A 27007-nucleotide genomic window follows, 5' to 3' on the forward strand; every position below is an offset into this window, starting at 1 on the left:
GCTTCTCCACCCCTCCCCCTCTCCTTCCTCTCTGTCTCTCTCTTCCCCTCCCGCAGCCGGAGCTCCATTGGAGCAGGGATGGCCCGGGCGCTGGGGATGGCTCCTTGGCCTCTGCCCCAGGCGCTAGAGTGGCCCTGGTCGCAACGGAGCGACGCCCCGGAGGGGCAGAGCATCGCCCCCTGGTGGGCAGGGCGTCGCCCCCTGGTGGGCGTGCCGGGTGGATCCCGGTCGGGCGCATGCGGGAGTCTGTCTGACTATCTCTCCCCGTTTCCGGCTTCAGGGGAGTGCAGGAAAGAAAAAAAAAATGACTGTTAAATACAGAGAAAAGCCTCTACTTCCATGATACCATACTTTTCTATTATATGTATTTGCTACATGTTTATAATTATATTATATAATGCCTATCAGTTGGTATTAGTGAGCAGCAAAAATATATCTTCAAATTGGAAGATGATAACCCTGGTTTGATCTTAGCAAAGTGTCAAAGAAATGTTAGATCAGGCCTGGTGAAATCTCTTTCTAGCCCTAGATGTGTTCTGTATTCAGAGATTCCTCTCGTGCCACATGCCATTTTTCTTTTCCAGCTTTTCCTCTTAACATATCTCTTCCTCTTCTGCAGAAATGACATCTTTGTGTTCCTGTTAAGCACACGAGCTGGAGGACTGGGTATCAATCTCACTGCTGCAGATACGGTAAGTCATGAGAGCATAGTACAACGGATATGCAGGTTTTCTAGTATGAATATATTACTCTGTTTGTATTAACCTTTGCTTTGTGTCAGAAACATTTATTTCTTTGCCTTCAGTTATGTAATGAGAGTAGTTGTGCTTTGCCTAGAACTGGAACATTTTAGCTTTCTTTTGGACTTTTCTATCCATTCTGTTGAAATAAATCTTATACACTCACTCAACAAATAGTTAGTGAGTACTTACTGTGTATGTGACACTATTCTAAACACTTGGAATACGTCAGTGAATAAACAGATTGAAGAAAATTAGTCATTCCAACCAGGAGTGATAACTGAACAAGTCAGGAAGGGGTTTTTATGTTTGTTTTAAGATTTAATTTATTGATTTTACAGAGAGAGAGAGAGAGAGAGAGAGGGGATGGGATGGAGCGAGAAGTATCAACTTGTGGTTGCTTCACTTAAGTTGTTCATTCATTGCTTGTTGTATGTGCCTTAACCAGGCACACCCAGGGTTTCGAACCAGCGACTTCAGCATTCCAGGTCGACACTGTATCTGCTGCGCATAGACCAGGCAAAATTGGTTTTATTTTTTTATTTATTTCTTTTTCACTTTTTAAATTTAAGTGAAAAGAGCGGAGATAGAGAGACAGACTCCCACATGTGTCCCAACCAGGATCTACCTGGCAACCCCTGTCTGGGGCTGATACTCTGCCCATCTGGGGCCATGCTTGTGACCAAGCTATTTTTAGCTCCTGAGGTGAAGGCTCCATGGAGCCATCCTCAGCACCCAGGACCAGTGCACTCAAATCAATCAAGCCATGGCTGTGGGAGGAGAAGAGAGAGAAAAAGCGAAGGAGGAGCTGTGGAGAAGGTGCTGGTCACTTCCCCTGTGTACCCTGACGGGGAATCAAACCCAGGACTTCCATACACCGGGTCAACGCTCTACCTCTGAGCCAACTGGCCAGGGCCAAAATTGGTAATATAAAAAAATAAAATAGTACTGGCTGGATAGCTCGGTTAGAGCATTGTCCCAAAGCACAGAGGTTGCTGGTTTGATCCCCAGTCAGGGCACATACAAGAACAGCTCAATGTACCTATCTCTCTCTCTCTCTCTCTCTCTCCCTTCCTATCTTGCTGAAATCAATAAATTAAAATTTTTTTTAATAAAATAAAATAAGGCATTTCATCAAATGATCTATCCTTTCATACCCAATCTCCTTGGAGGAATATTTTACTATCTGAAAGGGAGAAGAAAACATTTCTTTTGAATCTCATGAGTATTTCCAGGATTCAAATATATTTAATAACAATTCCAGTAATCTTTTTTTTTTCATTTTTTTTAATTTTATTTATTCATTTTTAGAGAGGAGAGAGAGAGGGAGAGAGACAGAGAGAGAGAGAGAGGAGAGATACAGAGAGAGAGAAGGGGGGAGGAGCTGGAAGCAGATTTTATCTGTTAATTTCCCCAGGGGTTAGGGTGGGGACATGAAGTAGTTGCTTCACTCTAGCTGTTCATTGGTTGCTTGTCATATGTGCCTTGACCAAGCAAGCCCAGGGCTTCAAACCAGTGACCTCAGCACTCCAGCTCGGCGCTCCATCCACTGCGCCACCACAGGTCAGGCTAAAAATGTCATTTTAGGCCCTGGCCGGTTGGCTCAGTGGTAGAGCGTCGGCCTGGCGTGCGGGGGACCCGGGTTCGATTCCTGGCCAGGACACATAGGAGAAGCGCCCATTTGCTTCTCCACCCCCCCCCCTTCCTCTCTGTCTCTCTCTTCCCCTCCCGCAGCCAAGGCTCCATTGGAGCAAAGATGGCCCGGGCGCTGGGGATGGCTCCTTGGCCTCTGCCCCAGGAGCTAGAGTGGCTCTGGTCGCGGCAGAGCGACGCCCCGGAGGGGCAGGGCATCGCCCCCTGGTGGGCAGAGCATCGCCCCTGGTGGGCGTGCCAGGTGGATCCCGGTCGGGCGCATGCGGGAGTCTGTCTGACTGTCTCTCCCCATTTCCAGCTTCAGAAAAATACAAAAAAACAAACAAAAAAAGTCATTTTAATTGGCTATTGTGGTGCATCTCTCTGAAATACAGAGCATCAAAATTCCTACTAATATGAGGATACAAAGCCTGGAGGGTCATGAACAAATGAAGTACAAGGTGTGGATGCCATAATAGACTCACAGCAGCAGAGCTGGAACTAGATCTTATATTTCACAGTCTCCACTCCTAGGCTGTTCCATCTTTTCTCCTTATTCACTACTATACCATAGTATTGCCTACTTTCTTTTTTTTTTTTTGTATTTTTCTGAAGTTGGAAACGGGAAGGCAGTCAGACAGACTCACACATGCGCATGACTGGGATCTACCCGGCATGCCCACCAGGGGGCGATGCTCTGCCCATCTGGGGTGTCACTCTGTTGCAACCAGAGCCATTCTAGTGCCTGAGGCAGAGGCCACAGAGCCATCCTCAGTGCCTGGGCCAACTTTGCTCCAATGGAGCCTCGGCTGCGGAAGGGGAAGAGAGAGACAGAGAGGAAGGAGAGGGGGAGGGGTGGAGAAGCAGATGGGCGCTTCTCCTGTGTGCCCTGGCCAGGAATCGAACCCGGGACTCCTGCACGCCAGGCCAACGCTCTATCACTGAGCCAACTGGCCAGGGCCTAGAATTGCCTACTTTCGAGAATGAAAAACAGATTCTATAATATCACTAAGTAGAATATCAGCCATAGTATTCAGGTATACCTTCTTTGGCATCTAAACTTCTTCAGGCAGTTAATTGTGCTGGGACATGGCTCCAGGGCCTGAGAACCGCTGTTCCATAGCTAGGTAGATTCTCTGTCTTACGGGCATGCACATCATCAGCCTCAGGCACCTTAAAGGAAAGCTGTCATTGTTGGTAGGTGCTGTTCTTAAGAGTTTTCTGATGTGGTGGCTCATTTGGTGCCCTATTGGATGGCAGAAAGTTGGCTTTCTCTTTGCCCCTTCTGTGTAAGCATTTCATAGAGTCCCAACTTTGTCATACTCTCAATGTAAGTACAAGAGTCATCACCTTCCCTAGCTGATCTTTTGGACTCCAGTCTTAGCCCCCAGGACAGGCCCCATATCCTGTGTATACCCTTCTTCACTAACCCTGCTGCTCTCTTGCGTAAAACTCTTCAGGAAGTCTCCATCATCTACAAGATAAAGTATCGTTTATGTGCCATAAAAGGCCCTCATTTTGTGGCCTTTATCTTCCTTTCCAAACTAATTCCCCTTCTAAAATTTATGTTATAGAAATAATGATTGACTTGTAGTTTTCCTGAACACACCATCCTGTATCACAGAATTTTTTCAACTGCCAGTCTGCAGACCGGCCCACCGGAAACTTCATGCAGGCCCACAAAAGAGTTAACCACCCAGCCTGGGCTGTGGTGGTACAGTAGATAAAGCATCGACCTGGAATGCTAAGGTTGCCGGTTTGTAACCCTGGGCTTGCCCAGTCAAGGGCAAGAGCACATATGGGAATTGATGCTTCCTGCTCCTCCCCTTCTCCCCCCCCCCCGCCCCTGTCCTCTCTAAAATGAATAAATAAAATCTTAAAAAAAAAAAAAAGTTAACCACCTTGATGTTGTATGAAGATTATAGACCCAATGATCTTAGTCGAATTTGCTTTTACTCAGGCTGATTTTTGCCTTAGCAGTCCCCAAAATAATACCGCATAGATCATTCTTCTTCCACCTGGTAAACTTCAAAACCGCATTTTTGATCAGGGATTGTTGTGTTATATGGGCTGGTAAAGCTTCTCTGGTAAGGTGACATTTGAGTCGAGATCTGAAGAAGGTGAGGAAGCAAGCCAAACATATATCTGGCAGAAAGAAGGGCATTCCAGGCAGAGGAGATAAATGCAAAGCCCCGAGGTGAGAACATGCTTGGCACAATCAAACAACCGCAAGCAGCCCTGTGTAAGTGGAACAGAATGAATGAGGGGGGAGAGTGGTGTGAGGTAAGTGTTGAGGAACAGATTATGTAGGACTTAGGGCATGGTAAGAATTTTGAGATGGAAACCCACTGAAAGAATTAGAACAGAGGTCTAACATGATTTGGCTTAGGCTTTAAATGTGACCCTCTGGCTTGGGGTTGTGGTAGGAGTGGGGAGAACTATAAAGAGAAAGGTAGAGGCGAAAAGTTCAGTTAGTATTTAGACACAGAGGATGGTGACTTGGACAAGGTTTGAAGCAGTGACGGTGGTGAGAAATAATTGGAATCTGCATGTATTTTGAAAGTATAGCCAGTGTGGTTTGCTGCTAGATTGGATGTGGGGCATGCAGTGTGAAAGAGAACTCCAAGCTATTTGAGCTGAGCAACTGGAATGATGCAGATACCAGTACTGATTAAGGGGAATACTGGGGGGATGGGGACTGGTTTGATTGGGAGACTGAAAAGTATGTTTTGGGGTGCGTTCAGTTCAAGATTCTTAGCCAGTTCTAAGTGGCAATGTCACCCAGGCAACTGGGTTTGGAGTTCAGAAGATTAAGGCTGAAAATGTATTTTGGAATCAAGTCAGAGATGATCATTTAAGACTATGAGGCTGGGTAAGTTCATTTGATCAAAATGTATGTTCCTTTGCAGCCTATTTCACTTTGGTCTGTGGTTTCTTAAGGAATGGTTCCCCTATTCATTCAAATGGTCAAAAAAATAAGCAGCCTGATCAGGCGTGGCGCAGTGGATAGAGTGTTGGACTGGGATACAGAGGACCCAGGTTCGAGACCCCGAGGTCGCCAGCTTGAGCGCGGGTTCACCTGGTTTGAGCAAAAGCTCACCAGCTTGGACCCAAGGTTGCTGGCTCAAGCAAGGGGTTACTCGGTCTGCTGAAGGCCCGCAGTCAAGGCACATATGAGAAAGCAATCAGTGAACAACTAAGGTCTCGCAACAAAAAACTGATGATTGATGCTTCTCATCTCTCTCCGTTTCTGTCTGTCTGTCCCTGTCTATCCGTCTCTCTGACTCTCTCTGCCCCTGTAAAAAAAAAAAAAAGGCAGATATGGGGGGGGGGGGGGGTCTGCATCATGCTTTCCATGTTCATATAGTTTGCCTTGTGTGGGTAAGAGCTCCTGCCAGCCACAACAAAGAACCAAAATCAGCCCGTAACTCATAGCTAGAGTAATAGAAATAGGAATTTCCTTTTTCTTCCTGGGGCTAGAGAAGCTCTGAATATCTGAGTTCCCAATTCAAAAATTATTTACATTTACTTTTGAAGCAGGGAGGGGCTTAGTCACTTGTAAATTAAAACCTTCTGGACTTCTCCTCAGAAAAATGAGACCACAGATTGAAATGAATTCCTAGGTTATGCTTTGTGTGAAGTCAGGTTATACTCTGTGTGTGTGTATTATTAGAGAAACAATAGGCTTAACTGCTTGCCTGGCATTTTTCCTTTGTCCTGAGATTTATTTAGCTTTGGAAGATCCCCAGAACCATTTATGGACAAGGAAGAGGTTAGTCAGCCTAAAATGTCAGGAAAAATTCAATCTCTTGTGATTGAGAATGCATATAAAACATGTATTTATAAATAGTGGGACTCTGGCCCACTCTGTTAGTAAAAACATAGTTTTAGCATGTGATTAATGGCAGCTGCCCGTTACTCTGTGTTGTTCTTTGTGCATTCTTCCTGAAGTAAGGAACTCTTTGCATTTGACTCTGTTTAGTGAGGGGTTGTTATAATCTGCACTGTTTCTATGTCAGACATGTTTTAAATGTTTACATGTAGAAAGAGAACGAGGAGCTCTGTCTCTTGGTAGCAGTGTGAGAAGTCCTGTGTCCCGTGAGACAACATGGAACAGCTTTCAGCTCTCCCAAGGGGCTAAACTTCCACTCTTTCTCTTGGGGGAAAAAAGAGTTGTACTAATCCATCTTTTTCTGGTCCCTCTTGAAATTTTCCTTTTTTCCATTTCAGTTTCTTATCCCCTGAAACTACTTCTTACTGACCTATATGTAGATAGCTAGGTGCTTCACCTCATCTCAACTCTTACCTCCTCTGTCATTCCTGTCCAGCGTGGTGTTTACAACCCATGAAGGTGCTATTAATATATTTCCCCTTAGTCATCGCTGGGCCACGCTTTGTGGATTGACTTGCTTTAACCTTTCCTAATTGAGTCAGTTATTCTAATCCTTTTGTTGTTGTTTTTCTCTAGAATGTCTCGCTGAGTTCTATGAACGTGATTACCAAATACAGGTGCTTCTTTGTTCCACTGAGATGGGCATTGTCTCCTCGATTCCCCGCCCCCATCTCCATCCCAACTTCATGTCATGGTTGATTCAGTGTTCCTTTTATTGTCAAATTAGATAATTACCATATGTCTAGCTTGGTTTTTAGTTCTCATTCTTCTTTTAACTAACTTATGCAAATTTCACATTCTTTTTCCCTGGGCAAGTATTTTTCTACATAGAATTTTATTCTCTTCCTCCCAAATTTATCACCTCTTTTAATCCATTTAAATGATATATAGCCACTAAATTTGGCAGGAGGAGTGGGGAGGTTCAAGTTAAATGCAAGCTTGTCTCCATAGGCTTTAATCTTCTTACTGTTTATGAGTTCAAAAGAACCCAAGCTGAATCGGATTTGGTTGTTACTGAGACTTCCAGGAAAAAATGTAAATGTTAAGGAAGCACCTATAAAATGATTCATAATATAGAACTTCCCACTGTGAACTCATACTGAACCATTGTCTCAGGCGTGGACAACTAAAAGTACTATATATTGGGTGTGACATCAGCTCTCTTTTCCACATAAGTAGTCATTTTAGGTAAGCTAGGCAAGTACTGTCGTCGTCGTCCCCCCCCCCCCCCAGCCCAGTTGGCAGTCTCCTCTTCGTTAACTTTGTCTTTTCTTCCTCTTGAAAATTTAAACTGGATTTTCTAGAATTTTGCATATCTTGTTGAAGCTCCAAAATGTCCTATGGTCAGGTTTGCTATGGTCCTCTCCAAGGGACAATGTGCACTTGTAAATCCTAGGTTTGTGGACACTGTGGATTAACCTTAAGCTTTCACAGTGACTTATTTTTTGGGCAGGCAGTTTATAATTTTCTCCCCAGGAATTCTAACCTATACTAAAAATTGAGGGAATATAAAAAGCAAAACAAAGGGAGTATTTGTAACGGTTGTTATTAGGAGAGGCACGAGCATTTTGTTCATCTTCATCCAAAGTCTGAATTCTTCAGAGAATGGCAGAAGAATTGCCTCTATTTTTAAATGAGAAAACAGGAATAGTGTTAAGCAATAAGAAAAACATCATAGAAAAACTATTTCAAGAGAGATAAATCACTCTTCAGTTTACATTTTTAGGCTCTGTCTAGTGTCAATCAGCTAGTATCTATGGGATTCTTATTTACACAGATGGAGTTTGTCCTCAAATAAGACTAGATGGAAGGATATTTTAAATAATATACATGAAATAATTGAGCACCCATAGAAGATAGGCAGTGATTAAGTAGAAACTTGGTCTAGGATAGGGACAGTGAGACTGTAAGAAAGGATAGGTTTGTTCTGAAGTAGCTCTGGCTGGATTTGGTGACTTGATTAAATATACAGGAGGATGAATGAGAGATGAGGGCCATTCTGAACTGGCTTTCTTTCAGGGAGTCTGCCGTATTAGGAGGTTCAGGAATCTTCAAGTCTGCTGAAGACCCAGGAATCTTGGTTTTAGAATCATTTGTAGGATGGGGAAGGGGCGGTACATTTTACTGTTGTTTGTGTTTGTTGTTTAGCAAACTAGAAGTAGCTTCCAGGGAACTACTAAACATTTCTTCCCTGGGATTCAGGATAGGAAATGACCCTGTTGATGGAAGCCTGGAATGCCAGGAAAGCCAAGTCTCTCTTAGCAAGGTAGGCCTAATGTTAAAGAGAAGGCTTTCACATTCCTCACATCTCAGGCTTACAGCTTACTTAGACTGTATAATCTTGGACAAATTCTCTAATTCCTCTGTGCCTTGGTTTCCTTACTATAAAAGGGGTTTTAATGTAGTAGTACCTAAATTACAGTGATTATGGGATGTGAGTGAATACACATAAAACACCTAGAACAATGATTAGCAAATAATAAGTACTAAGTGTTAACTATTAATATTATTGCCATTCCCCTCTCTTTAAAATCCCAGAGTATGTCTCTTGCCCAGGACAAGTGAAGGACTGGCTTGGATTTTTTTTTTTTTTAGGTGAGAGGAAGGGAAATAGGCAGCCTCCTGCATGCACCCCAACCGGGATCCACCCGGCAACCCCATCTGGGGCCAATGCTTGAGTACTGAGTTAATTTTAGTGCCTGAGGATGATGGGCTCCAACAGAGCTATCCTCAGTGCCTGGGGCCACACTAGAACCAATCGAGCCACTGGCTGCAGGAAGGGAAGAAGGAGAGAAGGGGGAGAGGGTGTGAGGCAGAAGCAGATGGTCACTTCTCTTGTGTATCCTGACCAGGAATTGAATCTGGGATGTCTATACACTGGGCTGATGCTCTATCCACTGAGCCACTGGCCGGGGCCTGGCTTGGTTTTATAAATGGAAACCTGCTCATCTTAATGTCTTAGAAAAAAATTTGACATCAAACTATTGCAAAGAGATGAGTGGTTGGGTTGCTCTCAGAATTCCTGGTTTTGCCTGAGAGTGCCTCAGTCTTTGCTATATTGTTGTCCTGCCTCTGCAGGTGATTTTTTATGATAGTGACTGGAACCCCACTGTGGACCAGCAGGCCATGGACCGAGCCCACCGCTTGGGGCAGACAAAGCAGGTCACTGTATACCGGCTTATCTGTAAAGGCACCATTGAAGAACGCATTCTACAGAGAGCCAAGGAGAAGAGTGAGGTAAGCATGAGGCAAAAGAAGTACTTTACTGGTGGAGAAAACAGGAAGTCCAACCACATTGACAAGACTAAGATACTCTTGCCTTTTGTTAGTCTGAAGGGGCTAAATTTCTTCTGATAGAAAATAAAAAAGAAAGGAAAACCAGGTTCTATACGTAATCTCTGCTGCACTGGCTTTTACTCTCAATTTGATCTGTCTCTGAATTATATGACAAATATGCTAATTTTCAAAGAAATTATTTTTTTTAGAGAGAGAGAGATGAGAAGCATCAACTCATAGTTGCTTCACTTTAGTTGTTTCTTTTGTTGATTGCTTCTCATATGTACCTTGTGGGGTGGTGCTCTAGCCCAAGACCTGGGATTTCTAACCAGGGTTGTCAGCATCCCAGGATCACACTCAATCCACTGTGCCACTGCTGCTGGTCAGGCCAGGATTTGTTTGTTTTTTTTATCTTGATTTAGTACTGTGGATCTTCTAGCTATCAGTTGCCTCAAGCAAAGAAGTTCTTACTGTCCTTTCTTTTGGAAAGGGAATAATCTGGATGAGCTAGAATAATGGAATAATCTGAATGAAAAGAAATAGGGAATCTGGGAGCCTCTCTGAAAGAGTGAGGAAGATGTTTCTCTCTTTTGAAGATTTGCCATAATGGAATGGATGTGCCTCATTGTGACATTTTAATCTGCTTTGTATAGATTCAGCGGATGGTGATTTCTGGAGGGAACTTCAAACCAGATACCTTGAAACCCAAAGAGGTGGTTAGTCTTCTTCTAGACGATGAAGAATTAGAGAAGAAACGTATGTACTCTAAATGTCTTATTAATGCTCTCTCCTCCCTACAATAAAATGTTTTTCTGGCCCCACACATCTGAAAATGGAAGTTACCCTCGGCTGAGTGCCAAGGGTAGGCAAAGCCAAAGACTATTTGGGGAGAAACACTTTAATGTTAGTATTTTATATTAAAACAAAAATAAAGATGTGTTATGGAGTAGAAGGTAAAATTCATATAAGTGTTTAAAGTAATATGAGTTCAAATAAATTTGCACCAGGAAGGCTATATCTTAGACTCCTCAGTGGTAATAAATTTACTCTGCCCAGAGGAATCTTTTTCTGGAGAAGATATAGAAGCACGCTGTCATCACATAGAAACCGTTCTCTTATGTATTTTTGGCTTTTGAAAACAGTCCTGGGTGGTTGGCTCAGTGGTAGAGTGTTGGCCCAGTATGTAGATGTCCCAGTTTGATTCCTAGTCAGGGCACACATGAGAAGCAACTGTCTGCTTTTCTACCCCTCCCCCTCCCTCCTCTCTCTCTCTCTCTTTCTCTTTCTCTCTCTCTCTCTCTCTCTTCCCCTCTTTCCTGTTCTCCTCCTGCAGCCATCACTCCTTTGGTTCGAGTGCATTGTCCCTGCACCTGAGGACAGCTCCATGAAGCCTCCACCTCAGGCTCTAGAAATACCTCAGTTACAGACGTGGCCCCAGGTGGGGGTTGCTGGGTGGATCCCAGTTGGGGAGCATGAAGGGAGTCTGACTCTCTTACCTCCCTTCTTCTCACTTGGAAAAAGAAGAAAAGGGAAAATATATATATATATAATTTAAAAAAAAGAAAAAAACAGGTTTTAGGCTTCCTTTGTGAGCTTCTGAGGACTTCCACAGCCTCACCTCAGAAAATAGATGAGGCCCTGGCCAGTTGGCTCAGTGGTAGACTGCCAGCCCAGCATGTGCATGTCCCGGGTTGAATTCCCAGTCAGGGTACACAGGAGAAGCAACCATCTGCTTTTCCACCCTTCCCCCCTCTTTTCTCTCTCTCCTCTCTCTCTCTCTCTCTCTCTCTCTCTCTCTCCCCCACCCATAGTGCTATGGCTTAATTGGTTCCAGTGCATTGGCCCTGGGCGCTGAGGATGGCTCCATGGTGCCTCTGCCTCAGGCTCTAAAAATAGCTCGGTTGTGAGCATGGCCCCAGATAGGCAGAGCAACAGCCCTAGATGGGGCTTGCCAGGTGGATCCTGGTCGGGGCACATGCAGGAGTCTGTCTCTATCCCCCTCCTCTCACTTGGAAAAGAAGGAAAATAAATAGACAAAGCTCCTTTCTTATGTGTTCACATTTGCCACAGCTGTCTAAAGACCTTCTAGGCCTGAACAATGGTGGTGTGCAGTGCATAAAGTGTCGACCTGGGACGCTGAGGACTCAGGTTCAAAACCCTGAGATCACTGGCTTGTGCAGGTTCACAAACTGAAGCATGGGGTCACCACCTGGAGCATGGGATCATATAAATGATCCTGTGATTGCTGACTTGAGTCCAAAGGTGTTTGGCTTGAGCAAGGGGTTACTGGCTTGGCTGGAAACCCCTCCCCTCTCAATAAAAGCACATATGAGAAGCAGTCAGTGAACAACTAAAGGGCTGCAACTATGAGTTGATGCTTCTTATCTCTCTCCCTGTCTGTCTCTCTCCTCTCTCTCTCCCTCTCTCTCTTTCTCTCTCTCTCTCTCTCTCTCTCTCTCTCTCAAATAAATAAAGATCTTTTGGGATTCTACACCCACACTTGATCTATGCAGTGCAGAAATATTGAAAGGCTGAAAAGAAAAGAAAAAAAGGCCTGACCTGTGATGGTGCAGTAGATAAAGTGCCAACCTGGAACACTGAAGTCACTAGTTCAAAACCCTAGGCTTGCCTGGTCAAGGCACATATGAGAGTTGATGCATCCTGCTCCTCTCCTCCTTCTGTCTTTCTCTCTCTACAGTGAATAAATAAAAGTTAAAAAGAATAAAAACAGGCCCTGGCTGGTTGGCTCAGCGGTAGAGCGTCGGCCTGGCGTGCAGGGGACCCGGGTTCGATTCCCAGCCAGGGCACACAGGAGAAGCGCCCATTTGCTTCTCCACACCCCCCCCTTCCTCTCTGTCTCTCTCTTCCCCTCCCGCAGCCAAGGCTCCATTGGAGCAAAGATGGCCCGGGCACTGGGGATGGCTCCTTGGCCTCTGCCCCAGGCGCTAGAGTGGCTCTGGTCGCGGCAGAGCGAGGCTCCGGAGGGGCAGGGCATCGCCCCTGGTGGGCGTGCCGGGTGGATCCCGGTCGGGCGCATGCAGGAGTCTGTCTGACTGTCTCTCCCCGTTTCCAGCTTCAGAAAAATACAAAAAAAAAAAAAAAGAATAAAAACAAGGAGAGGCTCATAGTAATTAGATGAACCATGGTTTGAACCAAAAACTATTAAGATTCCAAGAACTCTGTTCCTTCCCCAAGATGGAAAAACCACCAGTTATCTGTGTTGGACAGATAGAAGTAATACTTTGGAATATAAATATCAAAGGATATGCCTGCTCTAATTTTTAAGAATGAAGATTATGATTGCCTCAGGTACTTCATCAGATTTTTTTTTGGGGGGGTGTAGTAAGATTGCGACAAGAAGAGAAACGCCAGCAGGAAGAAACAAACCGAGTCAAAGAGCGCAAGCGCAAGCGGGAAAAGTACGCAGAGAAGGTATGTCAAACTTGGGGTGGCTGACGGACTGGTGGGGTGGTGCTTACATAAAAGGCTTCAGAACACATAGCTTGTCATTGTGGTTACTGGCTGGTTATCCAGCTGCAGCTGTGTGTAATAGCACAGCTGTCTATGCTTACTGACATTGGATGAAGAGAAATGCAGCCTTGGCAAACCTGTCCTTCCCACACAAACCCACCCTGGCTGTAGTCATGCCTAATTATGGAAACCATTTGTTGGGATGTTATAAATCATAAGGCTAATGTAGGTAGGATGGATGTCACTTATATTATTAGAGTCCATAGACTCTTAGAAAGGGCTTTAAGAGGCCATTAGATCCAATCCTTCTCCCATGATTCTGCTAGAAGAATACCTTCTATTTTTCCATTGGAAAAATAAATCTCTGACCAGTCTAGTCTGTACATCTCTTTCACTTTAATTTATACCAAGAATTTGAGCTGGTTTTTTTTGTCTCCGTTCTGACATTGTTGCTTGAGCCACCCAGGCTAACTGCAAGTGGGATGTAGTTCCCCTACATTTCTCCCTATGTTGCTGTTTCTACTAAAGTTTATATCAGGGCCTTGGCCAGTTGGCTCAGTGGATGTCTCATCGTCCCAATGGACGATGGGACATCCCACGTCCCATCCCCAGTCCAGCCATGTATGAGAAGCGACCATCTGCTTCTTTTCCCCTTTCTCTCCCCTTCTCATTCTCTTTCCGTCTCATAGCCAGTGGCTCAATTGGTTCGAGCATCAGCCTCAGGCACTGAGGATAGCTGGGTTGATTCGAGCATTGGCCCCAGACAGGGGTTGCAGGGTGGATCCCAGTCAGGGCACATGCAGAAGTCTGTCTCTCTATCTCCCCTCCTCTCACTTAAAGTATTAGGTTAGTCATTCTTATCCCTGGCCCTCATTGATTTGTAAATCGAAGTGAGGCCTTCAGGACTTGTTCTTATTTCAGGAGTTAGTCATTAGTTCCAGCTAGTTTCCCAGACTTCTAAATGTCCGAGGATTGTTGGTTTGGAACCACTTTACTACCTTATAGAAAGATACTTTTTCTAGTGAGCATAGCTTATCTTTGGTTTATACTGCCCTCCTCATCTTCCCCAACTCTGGTTTGGCCCTTGCTCTTGAACAAGGCAGCCATGTGATCTCCAGGCATCTCTATAGCTCTTGAGCCCTCGAGTCTGACTATTGCATATGCCTCGTTTCCTTGGACTCTTTGGTTTATCTACATCATATTGATTGTCTGACCACATGTTAAAGTTGGTTGTTTTAAGTGGAGATCAGTTTCTTCCCCTTACCCATGCTTGTATTGGACCTTGTGTCAAATAGGCCATATAGCCTTCGTGATCAGCAGCCTAGTTGCCTGTGTATATGATCTTCTTCAAGTTCATACACTAGCTCTTTCTAATGTAAAATTCATACCCTCGATTGTACCTTCTGCTTAGCAAAACTGTTTCCAGCCTGAAGGATGCCCCTGATAGTTACTATAGTTATAAACCTGAGAAGTCCCAGTAATGAAGAGCCATGTTCCTCCTGGGCTACCCAGTTCCTCAGATTCTCCTTTAAGACTCCATCGTCAAATCTCTCCCATTATTTAGTACTTTTTAGAATTAAAATAGCTTTAACATTCAGAAACAATACCACAGTTTTCTCATACAGGAGACTGTAGTAGGGTTTACTGGGTTTGTATCAGATGTCATCCCTACTTTGAGCATAGAACTTTCAGATAAATATCCAGTGATAATATATATAAACTACACAAAGATATACCATATTAACCCTAATGTAGGTATAGCAACAAAGGCAGTTAGGTAAGTAGGTGGGTATGATTCCCAGAATTTTCCAAGCACATTGTATGATTGATTCCAGGTCCCTAATCTGTGACCAAGCCCTACTGAACTTGGTTCTATAACTGCTATTGTAGTTTAGTCACTCAACCCTTAAATTTTTACATATAAATTGAGGAAATAATGACTGAAAAAGTTTTTGACAAATACTATTATTCCTTGGGTATGATAAGAATCTTCATTTTCCTTATGCATATTTAAAAAGAAGGCAGAATAAAAAAGATGTGCAGAAAATATACAAAAGGCATTAGGCCTCCCTCTTGTCGGACTGCATCAGCTCGACCCCTGAGCAGTCTGCATACGTACCACTGAGGACACCTGGGTGCCACGTTGTCCCACGCAGCTGCCCTTTCACCTCTGTGTTATGGTAGAATATACATAACTTATTAAGCCACCCCTTTCTCCTTTCTTAAGAGGTTTTTCCCTTAAAAACACACTAACTAGCCTGACCAGGCAGTGGTGCAGTGGATAGAGCGTTGGACTGGGATGCGGAGGACCCAGGTTTGAGACCCCGAGGTCGCCAGCTTGAGCACGGGCTCATCTGGTTTGAGCAAAGCTCACCAGCTTGGACCCAAGTTTGCTGGCTCGAGCAAGGGATCACTCGGTCTGCTGTAGCCCCACGGTCAAGGCACATATGAGAAAGCAATCAATGAACAACTAAGGTGTCGCAAGGAAAAACTGATGATTGATGCTTCTCATCTCTCTCCGTTCCTGTCTGTCTGTCCCTATCTATCTCTCTCTCTCTGACTCTCTCTCTGTCTCTGTAATAAAAAAAAAACAGACCCTGGCCAGTTGGCTCAGTGGTAGAGCATCGGCCTGGCGTGCAGGAGTCCCGGGTTCGATTCCCTGCCAGGGCACACAGGAGAAGTGCCCATCTGCTTCTCCACCCCTCCCCCTCTCCTTACTCTCTGTCTCTCTCTTCCCCTCCCTCAGCCAAGGCTCCATTGGAGCAAAGATGGCCCTGGGCACTGAGGATGGCTCTGTGGCCTCTGCCTCAGGCGCTAGGATGGCTCTGGATGCAACAGAGCCATGCCCCAGAGGGGCAGAGCATCGCCCCCTGATGGGCATGCTGGGTGGATCCCGGTCGAGCGCATGCGGGAGTCTTTCTGACTGCCTCCCTGTTTCCAGCTTCGGAAAAATGCAAAAAAAAAAACAAAAACAAAAAAAACCACTAAAAATAATGAAACCTAGACATTTACTAAGTCAAATTTCTATCATCACTTTCTTCCCTGACTCCACTTTGCTTTTGATGCCTGTACTCATCTTTGTCCATATTTCTTGTTTTATGTTCCCAGAAGAAGAAGGAAGATGAATTGGATGGGAAAAGGAGAAAGGAGAGTGTGAACTTGGTGATTCCATTTGTTCCCTCGGCTGATAATTCCAACCTCTCTGCTGACGGAGACGACTCCTTCATTAGTGTGGACTCAGCCATGCCCAGCCCGTTCAGTGAGGTGAGGCTCCTTTTAGATGCCTTCCTCACAGCAGGGAGACTGTCCTGACCTGGTAGCCTTTGCTTCACCTGGAGTCCTCCTGAATTTTAGAAGGGATTGCACATCGAATCCATAAGGAAAAAAAGCAAATGAGGACAGGCTGGCTTCTCTGGAGTCAAAGCAAGGGATTTAACCCTCAGGAGTAAAGTCAGGCAGGAGAGGGAAATAGTGGCAAGACCTGAGGAGCACATCCTCACATACATACAAGGGCCGTGGGCTGTGGGCGCAAAAAATAGTGGTGACACTACCTTTCCTCTTCTAGATCTCTATCAGCAGTGAGCTGCACACCGGCTCCATTCCCCCCGATGAGAGCAGCAGTGACATGCTGGTCATTGTGGATGACCCAGCCTCTTCAGCACCTCAGTCTCGAGCCACCAACTCTCCTGCTTCTATAACAGGCTCTGTTTCGGATACCGTGAATGGTAAGTGATGCTTCTGCCCATTGCCACTTGGGCCTGTCCACTGCCTCAAGGAAGGCATTGCTTTAGTTGTGGGATGAGGTCCGATTACTTCTAAGATAATGACGTTTTCTACTTTCTTTAAAGAAGAGTGGAATGGAGCTAGAGGAATGTGTAGTCTCATTCTTTCATTAGTACTGTGAAGAGAAAGGGAGAAAGAGAAGGTTTAGGGAAAGCAAAATAAGAACATAAAGATTTCAAAATTCTTTGTAGTCATCCCAGTCTTTCATAATCCACCCTTATTTTTGCTAGTTGAGTTAGCTTCTCTGGGCCTTTCCTCACGTTATTTTGTGGGGCCCAGCATTGCTGCTGTTCCACGAGGAGCTCCAGGTTTAAAACTTGGGAGTAAAAGGTGACTCTGAAGCAGGAGCATGCGGAGCATGCAGGTGGATCTCAGGTAGCCAGTTCCTGGAGTTCATTTAGTAATGAGCTCATTTAGAGAAGAGATTCAGGAGCAGAGAAACCAGGAACCACTCTTGAGAAGTCAGCCTGTTTTAGCTGTTTAGAATCCTTACCAACTCTGTGTGACTTGATGGCCCAGCCATCAAATGAGGACATAGACTCCTGTGGAAGCCCTGAAGCACAAATACCCTGTGAGCCAGTCTTCCTGGTTAGGGGAAGAGTCTGTTAACATATGAAGAGATTGATATTTTTTCTTTTTGACCCATTTATCTCCACAGGAATTTCCATTCAGGAAATGCCAACAGCAGGACGTGGTCACTCAGCCCGAAGCCGAGGCCGCCCCAAAGGTTCAGCAAGCACAGCCAAAGCAACAGGGAAAGGCCGGAGCAGGAAGTCCACTGCAGGCAGTGCTGCTGCAATGGCAGGAGCCAAAGCAGGGGCTGCGGCGGCCTCCGCGGCCGCTTATGCTGCATATGGGTACAACGTGTCTAAAGGTATGGAGGCCCAGGGCAGGGGCAGGCTCCATTCTGGACAGGGACAGTCTGGAGGGTCTATTGAGCACTCTGCCAGGCAGAGCAGGTAGGACACCCCCAGGCCAGACGCTTCTTCCCAGAGCTCGTATTGGGTCGGCTTCTGCGTTGAAGAGTCCTGATTCTCCCCTTGTCCTTGTGACTTAGTGCAGTGCTGTTTTCGAGGTGGAATAGTTCTGAAAAGAGCTGAATTTCTAGACTATTCTACTTTAAAAAGAATTTTTTTTAAATGAGAGAGACAGACAGACATAAAGGGAGAGATGAGAAGCATCTATTCATAGTTGCGGCACTTTAGTTGTCCATTGATTGCTTCTCATATGTGCCTTGACCAGGGTGTTTCAGCTAAGTCAGTGACCCCTTGCTCAAGCCAGCGAGCTTGGACTCAAGCCAGCGACCATGAGGTTATGTCTATGATCCCACGCTCAAGTCACCTGAGCCCACAGTCAAGCCAGTGACCTTGGGGTTTCAAACCTGGTTCCTCAGCATCCCAAGCCATTGCTCTGCACCACCACCTGGTCAGGCTAAACAGAATTTTTCCTGCTTTAAAAACTGATGTTTTTCCTGAGACCCATATTTCAGTAATTACATTTAAGTAGTCCAGGCCAGCATAGTTAACATTTACCTTGAAATGTGATCCGTTACTGTACGTATTAAGCACCTGCTGTGTGCATAACAGTATAACACATGGACCCTACTCATGAGTGTATAATAAGAGTAAGAAGGGGAAGCTGTATGCAGACTAGGTTGAACAGCAATATATAAATACATGTACTGAACAGAAAACAAGGGAGAGAGGCCTTAATTGTGGTGAGATCAGGAGGAACCATGGACCTGATTACAAGTGGCCAGACTGTAATCCAGAGAAGAGAAGGAAGATGATGGATTTGGATTGGCTACAGAGAGTTGCCAATGACCAAGGTGTATCAGGGTTCCCTGAGAGCAAGTCAGGCTGCCAAAGGAACAGTGGGAGCAGCAGGAGTCAAGGTTGGCAACACATGGCAAGACCTGATGGGCAAGAGTTTATCAGGGGTATAACGAGGGCCTCTGGAAAGTTGGAGAAGGAAGTGGTTGTTGTGACCATGACAAGTGGAGGATGGTTGTAGCAATGAAACGTAGGACATCCAAGATGGTAGAAGGTGAGCTCCCATTTACAGACCTCTCTCCGTTTAAAACATGGGCTTACTATTTAGCTCATAGGATTTTTGTAGCAAATAAGGGCATTAATGAATTAAGAGTGCTCAATAAATGGTGGTCACCTCCCCTTCCTCCTGTTGCAGAGATGTCAGCTTTCATTTATTTGTTCACTCAACACATGTGAAGATAATAGTTTAGGCCAGTGTGTCTTAACCCTTATCACATTTTTGGGAAACAACAGTCTTGCTAGTAGGCAAGGCTGCGGTGGCAGGGTCTCACCCACAGTGGGCAGAGCATGGTACTCATCAGGCTTTCTTCTAGAGAGCCAACCTGAGAAGGGGGCAGTAGGGGTGAAGGAGGCAACAAGGGGCACAGTGTCACAAGAAAATTCAGCAGTGCTTGATAACTAGGAATGGACATCAAGGGAAAGGGCTGCCTCAGAGATCACCTGCAGTTCCTCCAAATGAAAGACGTATGTCAACCCAGCAAGTACTTTGAGTTCTTTTTAGGAAAGTAAATCCAGTACATGAAAAACAGTTGAAGCATCATATTAGATGTCTTATCAGCCCTGGCCAGTTCACTTAATGGTAGAGTGTTGGCCCGGCATGTGGAAGTCCTAGGTTCAATTCCCAGTCGGTACACAGGAGAAGCGACCATGTGCTTCTCCACACCTTCCTCTCCCACTTTGCGCTCGCTCTCTCTCTCTCTCTCTCTCTCTCTCTCTCTCTCTCTCTCTTCTCCTCCCACAGTCGTGACTTGACTGGTTTGAGTGTATCAGTCCCAGGCTCTGAATATGGCTCTGTGGAGCCTCTGCCTCAGTTGCTAAAAATAACTCTGTTGGGAGCATGGCCCCAGATGGGCAGAGCATTGGCCCAGATGGGGGTCTCCAGGTGGATCCCGGTCAGGGCACATGTGGAAGTCTATCTCCCCTCCCCTCATTTGGGAAAAGAAGGAGAAAAAATGACAGTGTGTTATATATAAGTGGATTTACCCCATACAAGATGAAAAGGGAGTTCACTGTTGCCCAAGAAGCTGTCACTGAAGATGGGAGATTTGAACTGGGTCCTTGAAGTGGCAGTGCTTGGAGAACAGTGCAAGGATGAGTGGGCAAACTTGCGCCCTCTGGTCAGACTGGGGAGTGAGGAACATCCCCTGACATGAAGAAGCACCTCATCACAAGTGGTGTCCCAGGTGGTGTGGGAAGAGGAAGTTAAAGCTCATCCCTCACCCTTGGTTTCCCCACATTGTGTAATGTGTGCTCTATCCTTGAGCACCAAGGTGATATCTTACTCCCTGTTGAGGAAGTAATGTAGAGATGGCTGGGTAGGTGTCCTACTTCTCTTAAAAATACATCCCTCTTACTGGAAAAAAAGCCTGACCAGGTGGTGGTGCAGTGGATAGAGAGCATCAGACTGGGACGCAGAGGACCCAGGTTCAAAACCCGGAGATCACTGGCTTGAGCATGGGCTCATCCAGATTGAGTATGGGCTCACCAGCTTGAGCACAGGGTCACCAGCTTGAGCATGGGATCATAGACATGACCCCATGGGCACTGGCTTGAAGCCCAAGGTCGCTGGCTTGAGCAAGGGATCATTCACTCTGCTATAGCCCCCGCTCAAGGCACGTATGAGAAAGCAATTAATGAACAACTAAGGAGACTAAAGGAGCTGCAATGAAGAATTAATGCTTCTCATCTCCCTTCCTGTCTGTGTGTCCCTCTCTCTGTCTCTCTCTCTCTCTTTCTGCCTCTGTCGCAATAAAAAAGAGAGAACAAGCAAATGTGTTAAGAAGAGATTGGCAGGGAGATTGGTATGACCTCTCCTCCAGCCCAGGCTCCAGTAAAAAAGGTCCGGCTTTGAGGCGCTCAGACAGGATGGTGCTCATGCTGTTGTCTTCTCCATCCCCACAGGAATCTCTGCCAGCAGTCCTCTGCAGACATCTATGGTTCGGCCTCCTGGCCTTGCTGACTTTGGACCTTCAAGCGCCTCTTCTCCCTTGAGTTCCCCTTTGAGCAAAGGAAATAATGTTCCTGGGACTCCCAAGAACCTCCACTTGACAAGCAGCCTAGCCCCAGACTCTCTAGTCCGGAAACAGGGCAAAGGCACCAACCCCTCTGGAGGACGGTAACTACCTGGGCCCTCCAGCTTCCTTCAGCCAAACCACGGGCTAGAGTTCCAGCCTGCAGATGGTCTTTGGATGACTTGCCCAGTGCAGCATTTTGCATCCCAGGTCAGAGGGCTGAGATGACCAGTCGTAGCAAGTGAAAGACAGGCAGGTGGTTACTGTGAGCACTTTTACCACCTGTGTCTCAAGAGGAGTGCTTTGGGTTTGCCCACAGGAAGAAGGCCCAAGGGCAGGGATCCACCCCCAGCATCTCAGATGAACTTCATAGCCACGTCCTAAACCTCATCCTGGGGAGGGCCTGATGTAGATCCCCTGTGGATGCTCAGGCACACTGCCCGCATCCCCATTCCACTCTTCAGTTCTGGTCATGTCCCTTGCAAAGGCTCCACAAGTGCTGTGAAGAGCCTTCCATGGTGGGAACTTCATTTAGGGCTGGGATTTCTTACAGGGCTAGGAAGGGAGGAAATCATGTATCTGGCATCCCATCTTTGGGCAGCTCCCCAGGTCTCCAAACCCTATTGTCAGAGTGTCACCATTGAAGAGAGCAGTGAGTGCAAAGAAGGTAGCAGCTTGTGAGGGTGACAGATGGCTAGAGTAACCATGCCTAGAGGCTGTTTTCCTAGCATTTCCTCCCATGTCTTGCATGGTTCACACCAGAGAACCTTCAGGTTCCACCAGCAACAGTAGCAGCAGCTCCCACCTTGGGACTCTCAGAAGCCAGTAAAGAGACCAGGAGCCACCTCAATCAGCAGGACATCTTCACTGCCCCTCCTACAGTCTCTCCTTACCCTTCCTGAATGCACAGTCTCCCCACCCTTGCCCTTCAGCCCCCTGCTTGGCTGTATGCACTGTCTGTATTGCACTGAGAAAGGAAGGGACAGCAGGAGTGAGGAGGAGAGGATGGAGAGGGCAGCTCAGCGCTGACTCTCCTGGCCCCGGCCCCGGCAGCCTGAGCTTGCTTCCCTCCAAGAGAGGCAGAGGGGTGGTATTTGCATGGAAGGTGTTTCTGCCTGCCCCCAGCCTGATGTTCATGGTGGAGCAGGTGCTTCCAGGCAAGCCAGCCTCTAATTTGCACACCTGAAAATCGCGGAATTGAGTTTAGATAGATTGATTTTTAAAACTTCTTTCGGAGTAGGGGTGGTAGGGGAATCATTTAATTTAAATCATTAAGATTCTCCTGCCAAACCCAGACTCCTGTGTACAGATGCTATTTAGAGGGAATCAGAAAAATGCCAAGCCTTTTTTCTCTTTGAATGTGCTGTCTATTTTTATAACTGAACTTGTACATATGTATAAAGAGAGACACATCTTTCTTTTACTAACTGGAGAAAAAAATCTTAAATAAAATGGAGTGAGATAATTTTATGTAAATTGGTGTGTGTGTGGTCTTTGCAGCTACCTCTCCTTGAAGGCATTTGGGCTCTTGGGGTGTGTGGCAGGATAAAGGGGAGACAGGCCCCATCATCACTCCTGTGGCCAGAGAAGACAGGTAGTCCGTAGGACAAGGATGTTTCTGTGGTGCTTCCTCAGTGGCAGTCCGTAATGGGGTTTAGGAATTTGCCTGGTAGGCCAAGGCCAAGGTCCTCCGGGCGTGGGCTCACTGTGACTCAGGACCTAGACTCCAGGACTTAGGTGTGGGTAGCTTGGCTAGTCCACGATCAGGCAATTACATAGAGGTAATACTGATGGGTTCTTTCTCCTATCCACAAGTGACAGGTTATCCTGGTTGTGTGCAATGCTATGTAAATCTCCAATTAACAAGAACTTCATGGTTTCAATTTCTAAAACGGTGATATGTGTGCAAATACATGTGCATAAACACCAGAAACCAGCCCATTTGAAGTCCTAGTACACACTGTCTGGATCAGTTAAGCCAGTGGGAATATAGTAAGTCTTTTTTTTTTTAATTTTTATTAATTTTAATTTATTGTGTGAACATGGATTCAAGTGTCTCACTCAATATAACTCCCTCACCCCCACCCCTTTGTCCCCCATTGCACCCCTTTAGTCCCCCTCCTCCTAATTCCCTTCCCCCCTTCCCTCTGGGATTTGCTGTCCTGTTATCTGTATCTATGTGTTATGTGTATATATGTATATAATTTCACTAATCCCTTCACCTTCTCTGATCCCATCTCCTCATCCCCCTTCCCTCTGACAGCTGTCCCTCTGCTCCCTGTGACCCCGCCTCTGCCTCTATTCCATTCCACAGTTCACTTTGTTCATTAGATTCCACATATAAGTGAGATCATATGGTATTTGTCTTTCTCTGCCTGGCTTATTTCACTTAGCATAATAATCTCCAGGTCCATCCATGCCATTGCAAAAGGTAACATTTCCATTTTCATGGCCACGTAGTATTCCATTGTGTATATGTACCACAGCTTTTTATTCACTGAGCCATCACCGGTCACTGCACCACAGCTTTTTAATCCACTCGTCTACTGATGGACACTTGGGCTGTTTCCAGATCTTGGCTATTGTAAACAATGCTGCAGTAAGTATGGGAATATAGTAAGTCTTCAAACATCTTTGATAGGTTCTTGGGAACTGAAACTAAGCAACATGAGAATTCAGAAAAACAACTTTACCATATGCTAATTGAGATAAAGAAGAGTGAAGTTCTTATAGCATATCTGTGGCCAGAAAACATCATCAAACTTTTAAATAGAGACCCAAAATATTTTTAATATTAAACATTGGAATAAATGTGAGTTATACATTTAATAAAGATGAGTAAAAACAAGTAAGGTAATTATTTTTCTACCAACTTGTTCCAGTTTAGGGTCTTTGGTGGCTGGGGCCTCTCCTGGTAGCTAAGGGTGCGAGAGGGACCCAACCCTGGACAGGACACCCTTCCATCAAAGGGCACACTCACTCAGACTGGAGCAGCTCAGACTGCCACTACACCTTATGTGTGCTCTTTGAGGTGTGGAAGGAAACCAGAGTACCCAGCAGACACCCACGCAGACCAGGTAGAACATGCAAACCACACAGACTGGCCCCAGTCGGGAATCCTTTTCTTTTTTCATTCTCAATGTTAAAAATGAACAACGTTTGAGGATCTGCTGTACTGTGAAAGGAACTCACTATTCTCAGACTTAGCTGTACCTATAAGAATCATGAGAGAAAGCAGTGAAATAGGTTACTAGGGATTCCAAAGACATTATCCGGTCCGTTGGGAAAAGTGAGTTCCCAACCTGGACTGGCAGTTGGTGTTTCTCTGAGCTAAAACACTGATACGCTCTTAGCATCACCTTTGCGCAGGGCTCATGTTGTTCCCAAGTTTGCTGGAAGCATGGTCTCACAAGCCTTGATTACCATGCGCACCCTTGATCAGGGTGGGCTGGCTCTTGGGCAACTGCTGCTCACTCAGTGTGGGGCAGCTGTGTTAGGCTTGCTCACGGGATTACCAGGTGTAAGCGCTTGGCCTAATTAGTACGTGAGCACGTAGCAGCGTCGTGTGTATATGGCCTATATAAGGCTATGGGTGCTTGCACTCGGGGACTGCAGATGTGCAAATGCGTGGATTACCTGCCCACCACTGTGAGGGGCCATTGTGTTTCTCTGAGAGGCAGTTGCCCTTGCCTGTGTGCTTGTCTGCCATTTTGAGACAGTTGTGTGTGTGTGTGTGTGTATGAGACAGAGACAGACAGAGGGACAAATAGGGACAGACAGGAAGGGAGAGAAATGAGAAGCATCAATTCTTTGTTGCCGCACCCTAGTTGTTCATTGATTGCTCTCTCATATGTGCCTTGACTGGGGGCTACAGCAGAGTGAGTGACCCCTTGCTTAAGCCAGCGACCTTGGGTCCAAGCTGGTGAGCCTTGCTCAAACCAGATGAGCCTGCGCTCAAGCTGACAACCTCAGGGTCTCAAACCTGGGTCCTCTGCATCCCAGTCCGACGCTGTATCCACTGCGCCACTGCCTGGTCAGGCCGTTGTGAGACTATTAAAAAGAAATGGCGGCCCTGGCCGGTTGGCTCAGCGGTAGAGCGTCAGCCTGGCGTGCAGGGGACCCGGGTTCGATTCCCGGCCAGGGCACACAGGAGAAGCGCCCATTTGCTTCTCCACCTCCCCCCTCCTTCCTCTCTGTCTCTCTCTTCCCCTCCTGCAGCCAAGGCTCCATTGGAGCAAAGATGTCCCGGGCGCTGGGGATGGCTCCTTGGCCTCTGCCCCAGGCGCTAGAGTGGCTCTGGTCGCGGCAGAGCGACGCCCCGGAGCGGCAGAGCGTCGCCCCTGGTGGGCGTGCTGGGTGGATCCCGGTCGGGCGCATGCGGGAGTCTGTCTGACTGTCTCTCCCCGTTTCCAGCTTCAGAAAAAGAAAAAAAGAAATTACATCTGGTATAGTGGGCAGGGTTCAGAGCAGATTGGTTTGGAGCCACCGACACCCTTGAGGGGTGGAATAGAGGAGTGGCTGTTCCCAGTGGCCCTCCTGGTGGGGACTGTGAGCTGGGTATTTTTTACTATCTTGCGAGAAGAAACCAAGAGCTCTGTGCAAGAAGCTGAGCGAGGTCGAAAGCTCCAGGATCAGCTGCATACTGAGCGCCAACAACGATATGAACTGGAGCAAGTGCTGGAGAAGGCTGACCAGGAGTTGCAGTGTGAGGTGCAGGATGAGCCCCAATGGCTCCTGGAACTGGAGCAGTCTCTGGACAGTTATGGGTTTGCGAGTTGCAGTTTGCCCTGGAAGCTGAATGTTGGCTGTTGGAGAAACTACTGTTTTTTCAGGAGCTTGAGAGTCAGCTTCAGGCTGAGAGCCGGCAGCCTCAGGAGCCAAAGCAGGCGTGGAAGATGGAGCTGCATTCGTGCCAGCAGAGGGGCTCTCGGTTGGCGATAGCAGGTGTTTCTGACTACTCTTCGGAGGGGAAGGCTCAGGCTGCGACTGCTGTCCACAGACTCAGAACCTGGCCGGTGGTCGCCAAGAAAGTAAAGATCCTGCAGCCAAGAGTCCCTCAGCAGCAGCCACAGCCCCCTCCCCAGGTAGTGGAGCACTCCGTGGTCTGGCCCTACACCCAGGCACAGCTGATGGAGATGGGGGTGAAATTCAGGCAGAAACCCACTGAGCCCCTGGCAGCCTGCTTGGTGTGGCTGCGGGACAGGGGGTGGATGGCATCATGTTGTCTGGAGCAGAGGTGGACCGTAAGGCTGTGAGGGCTGCTGACCATGCTGCTGCCCCCCCACTTCACCCCACCCCCACCAACTAACAAGAAACGAGCGAGCTGTGAAAGTTACCCAAACACAGATGTGGGTAGGGCTGATTGCATCCAGGGCAGATAGAGAGAAATTAGATGGCAAGCCTAATAAAGTCTTGGAGCTTTGGCAGCAGATTGAGTCAGAACAGAGGTTCCAGCTGCTGAAAAAGTGGGGGGCCCTGGCATCTGCCAGAAAAATGGCTGGCATTCAGGTTACAGGATCCCCAAGACCCACAGTTCCAGTTTGAACAGGGGGGAGGGCAAGGGACCCGTCCAACAGGGACAGGTGGGAGCCAGAGGCCCCATGTGAAATTGGCAATCCGCTGGTCCCCTTCTATCGTGCAGCAGGTGTTGGCATTAGAAGGTAATAGGTGCTTTTCTTTTTTACAGCAGCAGCAGCAGCAGCTTAAGAGAACTGTTAAGGTGACACAGCCCTTGAATGTGTTTGACCCCACCAGGCCCTGTGAGCTTGTTGAGGGGTTTGGATGGGGCTGTGACAATGGACAGCACATATGGAAAGGCACTGAGGTCCGTTAATACAGAGCTGTGTGCCTAGTTGCCTGTAATGGACCTTTACCTTGGTGATTTGCACAGACAGCTGGGCTGTCTATCGTGGACTGACTCTTGGACTGTGACCAGAGGGGGCACTGGCTCCCTTGATGGATGGACACGTCACTTGTGGACAGTACTATGAAAGATTCTGATGGGGAGGCAGCTCCAGTGAATGACCTCCTGCACTGGGAAGCTGCTCTTGTCCTGCAGAGATGCACCAAGGACACTTTAAGGTTTCCATGAACACAGCCCTGGAATACACAGGCCCTCCCACCACCATGGAGTAGGGGGCTAGAGAAAGG

At 46.7% G+C, this 27007-nt stretch overlaps 1 protein-coding gene across 6 annotated transcripts in view; it reads left to right on the forward strand.

Moving 5' to 3' along the window:
* The window catches only part of INO80 (INO80 complex ATPase subunit), a 174984-nt gene extending 152651 nt beyond the window's left edge, over positions 1-22333 (forward strand). For 5 of the 6 annotated variants that reach the window (XM_066344246.1, XM_066344245.1, XM_066344248.1 and 2 more), the window contains 8 exons: positions 620-692; positions 9343-9501; positions 10194-10296; positions 12884-12972; positions 16120-16275; positions 16577-16736; positions 17453-17668; positions 20748-22333. In XM_066344246.1, the coding sequence (XP_066200343.1) occupies positions 620-692; positions 9343-9501; positions 10194-10296; positions 12884-12972; positions 16120-16275; positions 16577-16736; positions 17453-17668; positions 20748-20965 (1174 nt within the window). In that variant the 3' untranslated portion in view covers positions 20966-22333. The remainder of the gene's footprint in view (positions 1-619; positions 693-9342; positions 9502-10193; positions 10297-12883; positions 12973-16119; positions 16276-16576; positions 16737-17452; positions 17669-20747) is intronic. The other variant, XM_066344251.1, reaches the window with a different exon arrangement.
* The last annotated feature ends 4674 nt before the right edge of the window (positions 22334-27007 follow it).

Source organism: Saccopteryx leptura, chromosome 6 (genome assembly GCF_036850995.1).
Source record: "Saccopteryx leptura isolate mSacLep1 chromosome 6, mSacLep1_pri_phased_curated, whole genome shotgun sequence".
Taxonomy (NCBI): Eukaryota; Metazoa; Chordata; class Mammalia; order Chiroptera; family Emballonuridae; genus Saccopteryx; species Saccopteryx leptura.